Here is a 19,064-nt window from a genome sequence, read left to right as displayed (position 1 = left end):
AACAATCTCAATGAACTGCAGGACCTAACTGGAAGCCTGGAAGGAATCCTTAGCATTTACAAATACATGAGTCATTCCATATTTGAGACTTTACTGACTACAGCTACATACTTCTATGTACTCACATTCCAGCATCTCACTTATTTTAAATATTGCATCAGGACGTATACTGTGCAGTGCTGCAAGCTGCTTATAAAAAGCCTGCAACATCACATATCTTCTGAATCCATTCAGAATCCCCACAGCTGTTTTTTCATGGAGTTACGAGATAATGTAGAAAGTTCAGTCACTCTGAAGCCATTTCTTTCACATAAGTGGTCATTCTAGATTTCAACTTTGAACACCTCATTCATTTGCACTTGTTTTCTTTTACTTTGCTTCTTGCCGATCTTCTCAAGAATCTGTAGAATCCTGGTTCCCACCAAAATCAATGGGACTTGACTATCATGTGCTTAATGGTCAGATTTTAAGAAGCATTAGGATACCTTCATATGCAGGTGGAGGGATTCTCAAGAGAGCCTACTTGCATTGACATCTTCCTTAATACATTATATATCTGAAGTACAATTATTTTTTTTAAAAGTGTCATGGGAACATATGTCATCTACATGGCAGAAAATTTAATCTAAGTGCTCAGCTCAAGCCCACATCCTGACTATTTCGCCCTGACTTTCAATATGCTGTGCACTATTTTACTGTCTTAGATTGGTACTTACTCTGTATAACTTCATTTTACTCCATGCTTCCCGTATGGTCTGACATTAACTGCTCTAGTCACTTATTTAAAATGAGAAGGATTCTTCAAGGTCTGGTTCTCTCCTAGGGCTCCATGCATGTCAAAGAGAGGATGTTTCCAGATCAACACACTAGAGGCTGAGTTCTTACTGTGTTCTCACAGTCCGTATGTCAAGGCAACGATGATGTACTCAAGATCCTGTTTGGTTCAGTCTCCACCATGTGAGACTGTGATGTGGGAAGGACTGTGTGGGTGCAGGCAAAGACAGAAGGGAAAGACAAGGGAACTTGCAAGACTGAAGAAAGTGCAGGCTGTGTTCTCTTACATGAAGGAAGTGATACTTCTACATCCTTCCCTAGTCCTTGAAAGGGCTCTGTTGAGACCCCATCTGATTCTAACCTTTTTCTTCCAATGGCCTCACTGCTTCTTCACCTTTTTATATCTGGGAGGCCTAAACCCCTGGGCCCCTGGATGTGTGTTAGCCCTCATGTGACCTTCATCTGGTGGATTGCAATTAAAGGATGATCAGAAAATGATGAAAGCTTTAATAGATTGTATTAAGATTATGTTGCACTAATTGTTTAAGAATAAGAGTGTAATATTTGGAAGAGTTATACTGTGTCATAATAAGCTGAAATTAATCTCTGCAGCACTTCTGTCCAGGTATTTAACTTCTGTGGCTAAAATAGTCACAGAAAATCAGGAGTTTCTAATGCTCACTTCAGATCAGGCAAGCACAAAAATTCAGTCCCCAGAAAAGTGTCTTAATACACTGAAACTTGAGACCTGCAAGCTAACTCAATGGTATTGGCATTTATTCCTCTGAATATTACATGAAATGAGTGAGAACATTAGGAATTCACTAGTTCCCTAAGGAGTTCAATCCAAGATCCTTTTCCTCCTGAGGCAAGACAACATGCCAGACTACTGCCCTGCAAATCGTCCAGATGTCAGCTCTATTCTTTAAGAACCATCATTCAAGGAGATGACCCAATCCAAATTAAGTTAAGTATATGAGTGTCCTCCAGAAAATGCCTGAAATATTGGTAAAATTTGGGTTTTGTCACAATTTGAACCATAGGCTGAAAATGTCCTTAATTCTGCCTTCTTTTTTAAATTTTTTTTTTAAGTGCTAATTGAAATAATTACAGAAGTCTTTTAGCAGGCTTGGAAGTGAATTCTTTAACTGTGATCACAAAGAACTACTACTATTTTTCCTTTGAACTTTGACTATTTAGGCTATCCTCATCTGTATGTTGCTTTTATTACAGGAAATGTGCCCACAGTCATACTAAGAAAAAGAAGGCAAGAGAGAACAGGTCTTCTATAAACAATTTAATCTATTTTTTTTTCTATTTCAGCTGTTGTATGAGAAGATGCCTCTCTTAGCACGGCTCTTAGTAAAAACAGCACAAATTAACCACAGACTTCACCTTAGTGAAGCTCCATTTACCACCATCAGTACTCCCAGGCCATTTGGCACAAAAGATGACACAAAAGATGACACAAAAGATGTCACAAGTTACAAGTGAGGTATTCCACAGTGGTTGCCATGCCTTACCATAGCCAAAGGTCAACACAGAGACAAGGTCTCAATCCACAAAGCAGTAGATTTCACAGCATCTGTCTCCTCACATATTTTTGAGACTTACCTCTGCTTTCTGATGGGAATAGTGACTACATTTTCCTCCTCCTCTTTGCTGGCTGGAAGGAAGGCTCCCTTCTTCTGGATTAAATACAGCAATGACATTGACTGTAGCCTTGTGCTGCTGCTTTCCCACTTCTTTTGAATCACACACCTGGAAAAGATGTTTATTATACAGAGACAGTAAACCATGTAGAACAGACAGAGAATGGACAGGGAACAAACAGCAATCCAAGGGATTACCTTGGATGGGTCTGAATCCGTTTATATCAGTCCACATTTGGGTGCAAGAGCTGAACTGGTGGCACCCAGGTTAGAGCCTGTGATGGGCAGGACCATACATGGAGGAATTGTGACATCCTGTGGCAAAAATGGGAAACGGCACACTAATGCTTTTACCGTTTTACCTATTTTAAATAGATTACTTCTGGAACTTCCGGATATCAAAGCCTCAACGGTGGCTTTTAAGGATAGAACTTTGTAGTGTAGGCCCGTAGCTTAGATTTTTTTTTTTAATAACTAGAAAAAGTCACCACGAAGTATCACAGGCATCCAGCACCACGACAGTGCTGTCATTTGACCCTTGCTAAGAGTAGAAGATGACCATCTATGGGATGAAATTTAAAGCCAGATGGATGACATCTTGCCAGGGGTTTCACAGATCGTCATGGATTGCAGGATGAAAGTCACATTCAAGAAACCCAGCTCTCTCCCAGGCTGTGGAAGACAGAAGGAAAACGGACTAGGGACTCATCATCCGTTTAGCTCAACTTCTTTGCTTTATCCTCCCTAATCCTGCTTTTCCACACCCTTCCTCACTTTTTCAGCTCCTCACCTAGGTCTCCCATTTTCTTGCCTGAACCTCTTCAGTTCTGCTCTACTGGCTGCTCACGGTCTCTCCCTCCTCCCCATATCACACTGCTTCTCTACCACCCCACTCTCCTACTATTTTTTCTTTGCTCAGCCAGCCAAGTTTCTCCTCTAAAACCACGCATTCATGTCCAATCAATCTTGTCTTTGTTCAGCTACTGCTCTGCTCCCAACTAGTGCCTAATCCTACCCTGCTAAATTTTCTACTTCCCCCATCTGATTTTACAGTTCAAACACATCAGCAAGTCATCACAGCATAACAAGTCCATCAACAGAGTAGCAGTAATTCATCTTGCAGCAAATTACACCATCTTATCTCAAGGTTAATGTGAGGTAAAATTAATTTGGCTCAGCCTTTGTCACAGGCAGCTAAACTAGTGCACTTTTCTGCCATTTTGCAACATGCAAAGTTAATCCACTCAGACATTGTGCAGTAACTCTCAAGGGTGTGCACAGTTTACTCATACATCTGAGCACCTGGTGTGCCCTACAGCCAAGTGGCTATAAAAAAAAATCCAGATAGACAACATCCCAGCTCAACAACACAGACTTGTTCTGGAAAAGTTATTAATAAAAAAAAATACCAAAAGCCAAAACCCAACTCTATGGCCCACAGATCTAAGCAGAAAGCTCATCAGAAAAGATTTTTTGTAGGAAATAGGAATCTTATTTGATTGCTTACAGTTTAGTTGACTGTAGCCCACTTTCACCAAAGCAACAGGATATGTCCTTGACATATACAGATCAATCTACCAGATATGCTTTGAGTCCCTTTTCCAAAGTACTGATCATAGACAGGACTGCCAAAGTTTAATGCCGAGGATCAAGTATTTCCTCAGAGCCTTGTGTATTTTGGAATCTTTTTCTTTGGAATATCTGGTTTATGACATATATTAAAAAAAAAATAAACAAATAAACAAGATACCTTCAGACCAAACCTCACCACTTTGCCCTCGCAGTCCATTCCACAGCACACAACAGGGTGCTAGAGGCTCTGGCCAGCTCTCACACAGCTTCAGTCCATAAGAATATGGAGATCTCAGGCAAAGAACACTTGATATAGTAATAACCAACCCAACTTCTAACGCTTGTAAGGCTGTCCACTCTTTATACTTGTAGTTCACAGAAATTTCTTAGAAATATAACTAAACATTAGCCAATATTTTACCCACACATACTGTCTAATCAAAGCAAGTTCCATGAACCTCAACCTTGAGCTTTTTCCCTCAGCCACATATACCTGTCATCTCCCATGACTGAGTACCAGTCTTCAGGCAGCTATGCAGTGACCTGAAAACTTTTATATTTTATTTTTTGACAAGTTAGTTTTCACCCACATCAGTCTCCAGACTCAGTTCCCTACATAGTCTTCCAGGTGCCAAGACCTGACAGATCAAAGGCAGTAGGGCCAGGCAGCTCATGGTGAGCAAAGGAAAATGTGGCAACATCTCAAATTTAGTCCAATTTAATGCAGTTAAAGTTAATAGTGGAACTACACCTCTTTGGTCTAATATGACTCCAAAGAGTACTTATCTGTCAGGCTATGCCATGGCATCTTGCAGCAGTCTCAAGAACTCATTTAGTTATTCCATTGCTCCTCCTCAACTTGGTTTCCATCTGGATCCATTCCACATAAGAAAAAAAGAGGTCCAGGCGACCTGTATTTAGTCATCTCTGAAATCCTTAAAGTGGAAAAATGTCAGAGGGTGGAACCAACAAAGAATCATTTTTTGGCCAAAGTACAGTTTACACACCTCATTACCCCAAGGCAGCATGGAAAAATTTCAGCATGGAAATCATGGAGTTTTAATGAAATAAGATACAAGAAAGGAAAATTGAATTTGATCATGAGAAATGCCAGGGAACTCTATTAAAAAGTGGCTTTTGTTGCCACATCAATAATTATAATAAGGTATCACATTGTAAAGCTCTTCTTTACAGCCTGCTGGGCATCTTTAGGGTGTGGATCAATCCATTGCGGGAAGTCATATCCTACAGATGTACTGATATAGAGAGCATCTGTCAGGAACAAAGCTGTGACAGCATTTTTTAGTTCAGACACATCTTCAGCTGACCCACTAACCTAAAAAAGTTGTTGCTTCAGGCAAGGGATGGGCCTTTAAGAAAGTAAACCAGCATTCAAAGTTGAATTGTCTACAAGTAAATTCACAGAGCCAAGGAATTTGGAATACAGTCCTGAAGTTGCTCTACTGTAATGAGGTACTGAGGGGCCAGTGTTTTATGTCAGCCTTGACAAGCTGTGAATAACCCTTTGATATACAGTTTTATACACAAAATAACTAACATAAGGGACTTGCTTCAAGATTATAGACAGAAGAGTGGGTCCATTTGCAATTTCTCTGCTTCTTGAGTCCTATTCCAAGGCAGCATTGCTTGAAAATCTCCTGATGTTAACAAAAGCATTATCCCTTTCCAGTTTTAACATTTAGCATGAAGAAGCTTCCAACTTTGTTCCTTATAGAAAAGGATGGCCTCCTCCTTGAGGAAACAGCAATGTTTTGCAAAGCATGATGTTTATCTGTAATGCTTTATACAGGCCTCTTGAGATGCTCTACAGATGAAAAAAACCCTGCAGCCTCTCTGGGCAGTACGTACCAAGTCTATTTTCACAAAAAAAGAGAAGCAATTAGGTTGGAAAAGACCTCTGAGATCACCAAGTTCAACCTATGACCAGACACCACCGTATCAAATAGACCATGGCACTGAGGGCCACATCCAGTCTTTCTTTAACACCTCCACCGATGGTGATGCCACCACCTCCCCGGGCAGACCACCCCAATGTCCAGTTCCTCCTAATGTCCAATCTAAACCTCCTCTGGCACATCTTAAGACTGTCTTACTGCTGATTGCCTGGAAGAAGAGGCCAACCTCCACCTGGCTACACCTTCCTTTCAGGGAATTCTAGAAAGAGAGAAGGTCACCGAGCCTCCTTTTCCCCAGGCTAAACAACCCCAGCTCCCTCAGCCACTCCTCGTAGGACTTGGGCTCCAGACCTTTCACCTGCTCCCTTGCCCTTCTCTGGACTCGCTTTCACCATTTCATAGCTGCAGAAGTCCTAAATGACGACAAGCAAAGCTAAGAATAAGAATATCCAAACTTGAATCCCGTCCCTAACTGTAACTGCTAAACCAGATTTCTTAAGCACTAAGCGAGGGTCCCGGGGAGCATCACATGAAACAACTCCAGCAGCAGCTGCTGAAAAGCAAAAATACACATGTCCTTCCTTTCCCGGCTTGGCTCGTTCCCTGTCCTCTTCAAAGCGCAGCCACATCTCCTCTCTCCCGGAGGCGGCACAAGATGGAGGCGGCAGGGCGAAGCCTCGGGGCTCTGCGGAAAGCGGGCGGCGGGTGCTGAAGGGAGCAGGAGCACAAGCAGCAGCACGGGGAAAACCCCGCGGGGCACGGCTGCCCCCGGGCAGAGCCACGATCAGCCGCCCACAGGGCCGGGCAGGGCAGGGCCCGCAGCAACGCCCGGCCGCAGGGGCGGCACATTCCCAGCCCCGCCCGCCCGCCGTGGCCATGGGAACGGCGGCCGTGCCTGACCCGCTCGGCGGGGACGGGCTCCCGGCCGCTGCTTCGGCTGCTTCTTCGGTAGCCGGCCCCATCGGGGCGGGAGCGCCCTGGGCGCGGGCCCGCCCCGCTGCAGCCGCGGGCGGCGGCACCGGTACGGCCAAGGCCGAGTTGGGAGTTGGGCGGGGCGGGGTGTGAGGCCTCCCCTGGCCCGCGGCTTTCCCTGCCGAGGGTCCCCCTCTGCCGCAGGGCCCCGGGGCTGTCACCGAGCTCGGCACGGGGTGGGCGCCGCCCGAGCAGCGGGCAAGAGATGGGCTGGCGGCTTCAAGGAGGCTGGGACCATGAAACATTGGCTGGAGGAAGGCCAGCTCTGTGTCCCAGAGGGAAGCATCATGTACAGTATGGTATTTCCACTGATTATCGTTGCACCACGCCTTCCTTTTAATGTTTCATGTCATCACGTTTTCGGTTTAATTGATGGTGCCTCCAAAGGAAGCAGATTTTTCTACTAGATTTTTCACCGGTATCTTCCACAGAACAGTAGGATTTCAGCTCTGATGCCGATGGTGACATCTGTTTGATACAGAGACATATATTTCAGTTCTTTCTTTCTAGTTTGTTTTATACTCTCTTATAGACAAACTTTTAAAGAGCGAAGTGGACCCTGCTGATTCCTTAAGTATGTAACTAGTTCCATTTGTTCACTTGTCTTTCAGACCCGCTGTACACAGTGAAGTGAGAAGGACCCTCCAAAGTCAGATGTCCACGCTCAACTTGGTGATAGAGTGGTAGGTGTTGGCCAGAGACAGCTCACATGTTCACCTTGTCTTTTTCTGTATACACATGGGTAGAAACTCTGTCTCAGTCCTAAGCTGCTCCCTTAAAACAGCAAAGTACAGAACAGAGAAAGAAGTTTTTAGATAAAACAAGACAACACGGAGTAGCCATGATTGCTGGCCTATGGTGACTCTGTAACAGCAGCCAAGAAATACCCAGCTTCATGCTCTGAGTAATTTCCTAAGCTGTGTGTCAATATTTTTAATAGACTACTTTCATATGCTGTTAACTATAGCTTGTTTATGTTACTTAGACCTAATAAAATAAGTGGGCAGCTGCTGGGCTGTTGTTCAAGCAGAGCTGACGTTTCACACAGCTCGTTTACTTACCTTGGGATATACTTACACCTACTTAGACTAAAATGAAATATCTAGTGACATCTAAGCAGCCAATAAAGACTTCAAATCCATGCTAATTCTTCACACAGAATTACAAAGTTTAACTTCCTAGCTAATCCTTACCTAGTTAGCCCATGCTTGGCTTCCTACTACATTTGCTCCCCTGCTGTCAGTATTCTCCTTAGCTAGTTTAAAACCAGGTAGAGCATGTCTGTGGGAGCTGCAGTCACCCCTTCAGACAGGAGTGATTGATAGCTGCACAGGATACATACAGGTAGAATGCCAGAGGAAAACACATTTGGTGCAACTGCACAATGAGTTGGATTTTAAACTGGATTTAAACATGCACTGCTGAAGCTGTGCATGTGACTGAGACTGCAAGGCAGATATTCTGAACTCAGACTTCATTGCTGTACAGCAAGGAGAAAAGCCCTGAGCAGCTTTCCAACAATGGAGTCAGGGAGCATTTTTTTTAAGAATGTTGCTGGTTATCTCTTACTCCATTATCATAGAATGCTTCTTTTATCTACATGAAAACAAAAAAGTATTTGTCTGCCTCTCCATGGAGAGATATGCAGACAGAGCTGGGAACATTGCCTGTCATCAGTGGGACCCTTGCAACAATATGGCTGTGGTAACAGTTCAGGCCAGATGAAGTAAACAGAACTAAAATTGTCATGTCACAGGTGTAATGGCACAGATGGGTGTGGTAGCAGACTCTTGCATAAAACATGTTTTAGAATCAATCAGCAAGTGCATAATGTGTCATTCAAAATCCTACATTCTTGAATTCTTCATCTGTAGCTTCATAAATTGGGATGGACAGAGGCTGTGATACTGTTAGTTCATAGGTATTCTAAATTCTCAAAAGTTGAACTCCTTTTGAAGAGAAATGGAACAAAAATGCAATTTCATGTACAGCAAGAAGCTACTCATGGTAGGGTGCCTAGATCTTCATCAACTGACATTGTCTTACATTCTGGTGAGTACTTGAAATGTCACCTGTATGCATTTGAGTTAGCATCTGCTGAAATCAAAGGGGCAATTCATAACTCAGTTCTGATTTCAGTTTTTACAGAAGCTCAAGCCAATAGAGCTACATCACTTATACTTACAATTGCAAAGATTTATTTGCAACCATAAATTTAGCAATTTAAGGCATATCTACCCAGGGAAATTAGTCCTTAAAAGGAAGGATGTAGATGTTAAATGTGATCATTTTTGTGTGCTAGCTCCCTTTGAGTTATTTTTAACAAATGCTAAAATTGTTCCAGTATAAAATAATGTAACTTTACCCTGCAAGTGGAATATGTTACTTAATTTCTAGAGCACTAGAAATAGGAAGGAGTTACATGGGGTAATGTGCTAGAAGTTCACATTGCTGCACATTCACAGTTGCTGCACACTAACTTCTTTATGTAACAAACCGTTAGACCTTTTGGTTTTCAGTATAAGTTTAGCACTGGAAAACAGCCAGAAGACAAATCTGTGCATCTGCTGCTAGTCTGGTATGCTCCACATCTTGAGAAGAACCATCCAACTAGCTGACATCATTAGCATACGTATGCCGCCTTCTTTCCCCATCCCAAATGTGCAGTCCTGTAAATCACAGCAGGCTGGAATTCTGATCTCTTTAATGCTGTTTGAAGTGGCGTAATTATGGCCTCTCTTCTGTGTGTCCACACAAACGCTAGGTGAAGGCACCGATATTCTGAAGCATGGCTACTGGACTGATTCATTTCCCAGCCTGCAGTTTGTGCTTCAAGGACGAAGATCCAGTGCCTGCATATACTGGTCGAAGATGGAGAGCTCAGCAGCGCCTGGAGGCTCTTCAGCAGCTTGCTGTGTAAGTGTTCTATGGTTGGATAATTTAAAATGAACATACAAACAAAACCAACAAAAAGCCATGCACGCTGAAGTGGAGATGACTGCAATTTGCTCCTACTTATATTTCCCTTGAAATTAAGAGATTGCAGCTGTTGTGGAGTATGGTTACCCATCTGTTTCTTACAGGGTGGATGTTGCACATTCCTTCATCCCTGTGCTATCTGCCTTGCAGCGGTTGCCCTGAAAAAGAAGAGTTATTTCAATCTCTTACAGATCAGATGAGCTATGAAGACTTCAGTGACTCATGTGTGTTACTTCAGTGGGAGCTCTTTGATTTTAGTCCCGTGCAATTGCAGCTGGTTAGGTTGCTTTTGCTGCTCCTTCCGGGGTGCTTGGGGCCTGAACAAGGGCACCACATTTTTAGTGCTGGGGTTTCTTAGTTGAGCTTTCTCCTGGTGTCACAAATTGGGTTCTGATTCAGCAGATATTAAAAAAAAAGTTCATGTTTTTGCCACACCACAGGCTTTTTTAAGTCCTCTTGTAGCTGTATTCAAGACTGCAGACATCAGCCTAGGATTTTGTTTTCAAAGGCTCTTTCTGTTTTAAGCAGCTAGCTTTAGACCATGGGCTTTTCTGATGGTGCTTGCTCTGGGGTTGCTGGTAACTGAGTTCTACCACATGCCAGACAATAAGCAAAGATGCTCAAGAGAGATATGGTGGATTTCACACCTGGTTTTGTTCAGTTTCAAAGGCATAGTCTTCTAATTTTCATAATAAAAAGAAAAAAAAAGAAAATTGGAGTATTTTTTTCTTAATACTATTTTCAGTGTTTCAAACTGTCCCCAGCACTTGAACACCTCAGTGGTTTCTTACATTTTACCTTCAATTCTGTAACAACTTGACACCTCCACCGCTTTAAAGTTGATTTACATTTCAACAACATGTATTTGCAAAATATCTTGCAATTAACAAAAACCAAGAAATACACCCCCTCTGTTTCAGCCTGCACTGATTGACAGTGCTGCTGATATGGAAGACAGAATATTTCCCAGCTGTCTTCTCAGTAGTTGCATTGCCTCTGCAAGGTTACTGGGAATAAATGCTCATTTATTTCAGCCAAGTCAGCAAATACAAGTCAAGGACATGCAAGAGGCAGGATCTGTGGAATAAAAAGGGCTATTTCCCTGGGTTCCCATTGTGCCTATAACTATTCCATAATAGGATGAACAGTTTATGCTAATAAAGTTAGATCATAAGAATAAGTGCCCACCTGTGCTGAATGAAACACAAATCCATCTGGATGGAGCAACAGTCTGATATGTAAAGAGTCAGCTAGTGGAACTAGCCATCAGCTCAATTAACTCATTTGAATTACACACACAGTTTCAGAATAATAGGTTGATTAGTGCTGAGCAAGTATATCAGGTTATGACATTGCATCTCAAAATATTCCCTTCTCTTTTCTTATGTGATGGGACTGAAAGCCTTGGGAAGAGATGACTTTAAACTTACCTTGGCAGTAAATCATGTGTCATGGGAGGTTAATGAAGCATCTTGCTTTCCTGTGGCAGGTAGCCATACTCTCCCTCCTCAGATTCCACAGCACAGTTTGCAGGAATTAGATGAAGGCTTGGAAGACAACTGATCTCAGCATGTAATCCTCTGTTTTGATCTCAGCTGTTGAGCAATGTTATGTATTGTTAATTGTATTTCTGTAAATATACCTTTGTAATTAAAATTAGGCATCAGCAACCAACCCCAGCACCTACAAGCCCATACACCTTAAGGTCAGAATTCGTACAAGTTGCCTTATGGTCTTATGCAAAACCTGGCCTTCAGGACTAGCCATATACATAGCTGAAAGAAATAAAATCATCATAGAATGGCCTGGGGTGGAAGGGACCTTAAAGGTCATGTAGTTCAAATCCCCATGCTATGGGCAGGGACATCTTTCACACAGAGCTCCATCCAACCTGGTCTCAAACGCTTCCAGGGATGAGGCATCCACAACTTCTCTGTGAAGAACTTCTATTTCTTTGTCTTTAACAACTGTGCAGGTTGAGAAGAGTAAGACTGGAGTATAAAGCAGTTGTGAAATCAAATAGCAATCCTGATGAATAGCTTTCAAATTTCTCAGTTCTACCCATTATCCCACTCACTGCCTTAATGAGGTTTTCCATATGATCTTCCAAAGCCTTAAAGAAAACTCTTCAAGATGTTATAGTGAAAAATTTAAACAGTCTGCCTAATTTAAATTCAAACTGGGGGAAAAAAAAATGAAGTGTTCTTGCAAAAGATATGGTTGTTCCAGCATAGATTTTGAAACATTCCTACTATTGTCCTAATTTTTCTCCTTTACTGGGGAACTGAAATCGAAATTGCTGATTTTAAATTTTTTAACATTTGCTCAAAATCTCTTTACCTGCTTTTCAAAGGTAGAAAGTATCTTCTCCTTTGCTCATTCTATGTCTTTACACATATTTGGAAACTGTTTCATTCTTAACATAATAAGCTTGCTCCCTCCACTTCCAATAAAAGTAGTTTTCTTTACAAAGTCAAGCCTGTAAAAGTGGTTAATCCTTTTCAAAACAAGCTCATAAAAGAGTTTTAATAAAGGCAGCAAAGACCATTTCTTGACCACACATAGTGGGAAATATACATAAAGTATCAAACTGTTTTGCTACATAGGTAAATATGAAAAAAAACAAGGTAAAATTGCTTGTATAAGTGTGAGAACTGGGGGGAATTTAGAGTATGCAGCATGTTGGATAGTGCAACCGGAAGTGAGAAAGAGTCAAAAAAAAAAGGGGCATCATGAAAAAAGATCAGGACTTCTCTGAAGGTACTTCTTAAATGATACTCTGTATTTTGGCTTTCAGAGGTCAGTCTTCTCTTCAGATACCTCAGATTGTGTATGAAGATCCTGAAGTTGAAGGAAGGAATCGCTACAAATATTTTGCACGGTGAGGAACAAACTGATTTGAAACAGGGGTCAGGTTTTTTTCTGTGCAGTTTAAAGAGCACCCAAGAAAAAATTAGAGCATTATTTTTTCTGTATTTTTTCTCAGTTCTTTGATCACTGATAAGGAAAATTTTAATAGTAGCCATATCTTAAAACACAAGGTCTTTTTAAATTCACACTATGACAGAATTTTCAGTTATGAGTTACCATATAAGCAAATATATCAGACATTCTGTACTTAATAAGAAAGCTTTGGGCTGTAGATTATCCTATGCAAAGGAAGAAGATATCGCACAAAGCCAGTGTGGTTCTCCAGACCCCAAGAAAGGTGTTTTCTTAGGAAGGAACCTTTTAACTCCCAGTTTCTGCCAGAAGCAGAAAGGGAGCAGAAGGAAGCCTTGCTTAACTTTTCATCCATGTCCCCTACTGCAGGACTGCTCTACTCCTTCCAGAAGGACACTGCAGGTCAGCAATGGATTCAAGATCTGAACCAACAGCTACCATATAAACATTCTTGACTTAGTCACCCCTAAACCAGGACAGTCACATGCACTTTGAATTGCATTCACTATTTTACTCAGCAGCTATTGGCCACTATGTCCACTTTAAATATAAAAAAATTGCCAAGTTTAGTAAGCTGAAGTCTACTGTGTCTCCCTTATCAACAGTTTTAAAATGACAAAAATGATGTTATCTTCTGCAATATGAAATTGAGCTTCAAACTCTCCCAAAAGCTAAGGGAAATTGATAGAGAACTGCAATATGCAAACTATAAGAATGCCTAGGAAGAAATTATGAATATGTTGTTGAGCCCATATCACTTTCAAGATAGCTCATAAAGTATTGCAGAAAAGGAAACAATAAAATTAGTTAAGTCCAAACCAGCTTATCAGCTGATTGTAGGAATGAATTTCAGGATTTCAAGCAGTTATTAAAAAAAACCACTACAACTCTTTCAAAAAAGCAAAAATGAAGTGAAAAAATGAAGCTAATTAGTAAAACATATACAAAATGTTGGGAACATACTCAAAACTAACTTCAATAATTGTCTTGTTTTGCAACTCCACTTTCTGCTTTGACTTAAGAATAAGATGCAGTCCCACTGGTGAAACTTCCTCTATTCCTCCTTAGTTATGGAAGAGTTCTTTAATATTTAGGCACAATTCTTAAACATTCAACTAACAGAACCACAGTTGTGGAAAATCAGTATTAACTCCACTGAATTTAGTGCAGTTTTTCTAAATCATCACAATATTTTAGGCTCATTCTTGTTATCTTACTTTCATTCTTTCTTTTCAGACCTGTCAAGTCTTCTAAGCTGCCTCCAACTGGTGTTCTAGAAGCTGTTGCCAGTACAGAGTAAGTAGTGACTTGTGAAGAATTACTGTTGTAATGGAAAACATCTCACCAGAAAAAGATCAGGAAACTATTTAGCTGGTGACCACTGTTTTTCATAAAGAACTAATATGAAAAGCTTGTTAAGAGGTAAGCTGTTCTGATCATTGAGAATTCCAGAGGAAACAGGTGATGGCCTGTTTCAGAATTTGCTTTCAGTATATAAGTAGTGCTTTGTGAATAAAGGACATGCCTCTAGTGTATTAAGACTGTGACACTTGAAACAGAAGGCTAGATGTCTGAATTCTAGAAGAGATATCATTGCAAAGAAGATTCTCTGGTACAGAAATGTTGTTGGAAAATTTTCTGATATTTTATTACAATTTCTGTGATAGATGCAATGCTGCTCAGAGATGTAGAGCATCCATGATGTAGTTTAATGTGGTTTTCAGGAAGTACCAAATTCTGAGGTCACATAATAAAATTCAGTTTCTAGTAGAGTGGAAATTGCACGTGCTTATATCAGAATTAAATTTTTATTTTGGAATTGTTGGAAAGAGGAACATGTAAGCTAAATTGAAGCAGTCCTACTTCATGTTACTTCAACAATTTTGTGTCCATTAAACACAGTGTTTTAGAATGGATACGTAGAGAAGATTTGTATGTAATAATCATGAGAGCTGAAACTAGAAGATTTCTGGATTATTTACTTAAGGAGTATGTTTCAGCCTCACTATAGCCTCAGTCTGCTTTTACTAAAGATAATGATATTCTTTTATTTATTTATTTGTTATTATTTTATTATTACTCCAATGGGAGTAATATTAAGATAAACTGAAACACATTTAAGACTCCCACCTTTGACTGATGTGTTTCTCATTAGTTTGCTTGGAGGTTTTTTTAATGAATGTGACCAATCTTCTTCCATCTCACACCTCTTTTTAGGACAAAGCCGAGTGTCCAGTCAGCTGCAAGAGACAGACGGGTCTTTGTCCCCATGTTCCGAACTCTGGGAACACAGACAGATTACAGGGATGGTGAAGCACAGACAGATCCCTACTCCCCTGAATATATAGTTCGCAGTGGCTCAGTCCCTGAAATTCTGACACTGGCTATACTCACTTGGGGTGAGTTGTGAAATTAAGATAAATTACAATAATCATGTTGCCTCTTTAGCAGGAAGTTTATTTCTTTTATTTTCTTGTCTTTTCAAGTCTATTGCCGGCTTTGGTGGTGCTTTTTTGTGTGCATTTGGGGCAATTATTTTATCTGTTTCTAAAATAAGTATGATATTTCCCTACTTAATGGTGCTGTTCTCATGAAGCGTTTTGAAGACCATTCAATATAAAAAGGTCATGTTTCACAAATGTGAACTAGAAGCAGTTATTCCATTTACCCACTGTTCTTCAGCTGCTCTGAGTTGAACATTGTTTAAAAAAAACAGTATGAAGACTGCTGCCCCGGAATATACCTGTGATGATCTTCTCCCATGTCTCACCTGTAATGATGATGGACATTGCACAGGCCAAAGAAGGTGCTCATTCTCAGAAAGCGTCTTCCTAGAAAAGCAGCAGAAGAATGAAGTGCCAGTGTTAATGTGCACTGATCTGTAGCAACTGAAGGTCCTACCATTCCTCTATACTGTAGAATCTCACTGGTCTTAGAAGTATTCCTTCTAGCTTTTGACAGTTCTGCTTGTGTTTAACACGTGGGCCTGTGCCCATCCAGCCCTCTTATACTTTTTGGTGGTGGCTATTTGTAGGATTTGCCAATCTCCCAAAGAGCTAATGCTTCTTGTCCCTGTCAGGTCGGGGGCTGCCAGCAGGACAAGCTGAGATGGAGATTATTGACCGCATCCGGGAAAAACGTGCTTGGGAAGCAGCTCTGCCACCCATGGACAGTCCCTCAAATGTCGCAAAGAGGTTGAAGATGATGGAGGCTATGGAAAGGAAGGAGTGGGCCTATAGAGAAGAGGAAATAGATAAGTAGGAATCCAATTATACTTTTTTATTTCTTTTAATTATTGGATGAATAGAGAAGGAGCAAGAGGGTTTAGGGGATTGGCTGAAGAGTACAAGCCTTCTATTTATGTGAAAATACCTGATTTTGGGAAGGGATGCTTTTCTTAAAATTAATCTACAGGTCTGCTACCACAATATATTTTACCAGTGCTTAACTCCCTTTTTAAAATGAAAGATTGAATATGAGATATGCAATATGAGCTCTTTGTAAAGGTATGTAGGATTTGATGGTGACAGCATTGCACAGAACACTGCAGAGTACACCCAATACTGTCTGACCTTTTCTTTCCTTGCAGGTTGCAGAAGGTTAAAATGGAACTCTTTAAGAAGCTGCTGTGGAGGCGAGAGGAGAATCAAAATGAGCTGAATGCCATGCGCTTGAACAACCACTGGCAAAACCATCAGAAGGCTAAAGAAGAGAAAATAAGAAAGATTCAGCATGACTGTGCATTAAGTAAGTCTGAAAGACAGGAAGAGAGGGGTATAAGACAGTTTTCAGACAAGGTACTTCTATTTTCACAAGGTTACCATCTATTCAAAACTAAATAGGTTGCATCCACAATATCGATGTGCATGGCCAGCATTTGGTCTGTCATGTTTTTATTTTATCTAGCAAAAGCTCTTGTGAATTTACAGAGATACGGCTTTTACAGAACTATTTGTGTGAACTGCCATCTCACATTTGTATTTCCTTTTCAGTGCTCAGGAAACTGATAGCTAAGAGGAAGAATTGGATGGGAAAGCTAGAAAGACGAGATATCATCAAAGAGTATAATGACTTTTCATCAGAAACATACGCTCCTTTGTCTCGAATTGGTTTTTTCCCAGACAACAATTCTGACTACTATGCTATAAAAACCTTCTATCTTAACACCTTTGCAGGTAAGGCATTTTGGAAGACTTAGTTGTGGGAGATACTTGAGATGTTGACAAAATTCAGGTTTCTCCTCCCATCACTCCTCTACTTAATAATTGTTTGTATTGAAATCCTTGTATGTATTATAATCTTTCTTCATCTTATAATCTTAGGATTGTGTGAACTGGAAAAATCTGTCCAGCACTCTCTCTCCCAGTTCAAGATTAAAGCTCCAAAACCTAAATGCACTATCACTAAGACTGGCTATATTAAAAGGTCAGGAAGACTAGATGCAGTCCTGACACAAGTTCACCAGGTATGAAGCTGCATCCAGCAGCATGTCAGTTCCTCTTAGATTTGAATTGCTCATAAATGCAATTGGGAAGATGTGTAAGCTTCTTCCCAATTTCCTGTGCTGAATTCTTACTCTGTAAAACAGCTTCTAGGACAGCATGGATCAAACATGCAGATTGTTACAGGCTTGACTGCTCTGATACTCAGCCCATCAGTACTCTCCTGCTTCTACTCCAATCCTATAGAAAACAAGCACAAACAAATCTGTCTTCCTACAGATCAGGTATTTGGATTGGAACATATTATGTCAATTTGAAATTCTCACCCTTTTCTCATTCTCATTGCTCTGTTTTATAATACACTACTGACTACACTGTCAAGCTTCCAATAATTAAAGAAAGAAAATCTGGAATCATATTCTAAAAATTTTGCACATTATTTATATGTACTTTTTAAATACATACTGTAAAAACATCTGCAGCAAAGCATGATTAAAATGACCCCACTCATAAAATCAGGTCACCACGGTGGATGCAAATCACTGTTGTTCCCTAAGAACAGCATCTGATTTGCAAACATGCTAATAGCGTTTTGCATATCTTAATTTATCACAACTGTTCATGCAGATGAGGTGTCCATATATGCAATTAACCACCAAGGAAAGAAGTGCCTCATCTGCATATGCAATCACAATATTTGTAAATTACATCTACTTTTAAGTACACTTCTTTTGATGCTGTTGAGGGTTACCTTCACATAAAATCAGGAATATTCTTGGGTGGCTGCTGTATCTTTGGAAAATAGTGACTCTAATTTATAAAGCTTGGCAAATTTCACTTACATTTATATATATTATATATATATATATATATATATGTATGTACATTCAGCTCTTTTGGTTTGGTGTAATGTAATAATAACTTCAAAGCAGACAGTAACCTGCTATTGCTGATTTTTAAATTGAAATCTTGCTCTGAAAAATCAATCATATTATCTCAAGTTTAAATTCTGCTGGATCTTGTAAAGATCTCATTATTATCCAGAAAGAAAATTTTCAAAGAAAATCTCGAGTGCTACAGGAATCATTCAAGAGTAAGGACAAAACTTGTAGTTTTAAAGAAACAGAAGTGTTGAAGGGGTTTGAGGTTGTGTGGGTTTGCATAAAATTCAAGAAGTAATTGTGTAATCTGCATCATAACATGGTTCTCATTGTCAGCAGAATGTTAGTCCAAGCTTTTGGAGCTGAATTCCAGTTACAGCAATTGTATTCTGTTTGCTTAAAATACTCTTCATGGTTTGTAAGACTGTGGTGAAGTGCCCAAACTGTAGCCACAGAGAAGTGTGGGCAGCCAAATGGTGGCTGCTCACACAATAATGTCTCTTCAAAGAAAAACTGATGGACAAAGGAAGATGGAATGCAGAACAAATGCAGACAATTCTGCACATTTTCTTTCTTAAATCAGTGTAGATCACTTGGTCTGCATTGTTTTATAGCAACTGAGAGGCTAACAAGTAATACTCATTTCCCCACCACAAAAATTCCAAATGTATATTCTTTTAAAATCACAAACCATTTCCTTTGTATGGGCAAAAATGACAAAATAAATTCATTATGCCACATTTAACTGCTGCTTTTAGATATACAGAAATAGACTCCAGACTGGTTGCTCCAGACAAGCAGAAAGTACTGACACTGTGAAACACCCAGACTGTCTCAGCCACTGTTAGATTTAAACAAACTTTCTGTTCAGAGAATCAAGCAATGACTGCCCTAATTAGCTCTTGAGCTCTGTGGCTGTTCCTGGTCACTTCT

The 19,064-nt window shown here is 40.4% G+C and overlaps 1 protein-coding gene across 1 annotated transcript in view; it reads left to right on the top strand.

The window, feature by feature from the left end:
- Nucleotides 1-7,496: 7,496 nt before the first annotated feature.
- Nucleotides 7,497-19,064, top strand: part of CFAP91 (cilia and flagella associated protein 91) — a 29,616-nt gene continuing 18,048 nt past the window's right edge. The window contains exons 1-9 of the mRNA XM_005524027.3: nt 7,497-7,569; nt 9,651-9,802; nt 12,663-12,746; nt 14,045-14,104; nt 15,026-15,207; nt 15,888-16,065; nt 16,398-16,555; nt 16,801-16,983; nt 17,131-17,273. Coding sequence (XP_005524084.2) covers nt 9,675-9,802; nt 12,663-12,746; nt 14,045-14,104; nt 15,026-15,207; nt 15,888-16,065; nt 16,398-16,555; nt 16,801-16,983; nt 17,131-17,273 — 1,116 coding nt within the window. The 5' untranslated portion in view covers nt 7,497-7,569; nt 9,651-9,674. The remainder of the gene's footprint in view (nt 7,570-9,650; nt 9,803-12,662; nt 12,747-14,044; nt 14,105-15,025; nt 15,208-15,887; nt 16,066-16,397; nt 16,556-16,800; nt 16,984-17,130; nt 17,274-19,064) is intronic.

Source organism: Pseudopodoces humilis, chromosome 2, assembly GCF_049639895.1.
Source record: "Pseudopodoces humilis isolate 2021_Gansu_Grassland_sample_001 chromosome 2, ASM4963989v1, whole genome shotgun sequence".
NCBI lineage: Eukaryota > Metazoa > Chordata > Aves > Passeriformes > Paridae > Pseudopodoces > Pseudopodoces humilis.
This window is presented reverse-complemented; position numbering and strand designations above follow the sequence as displayed.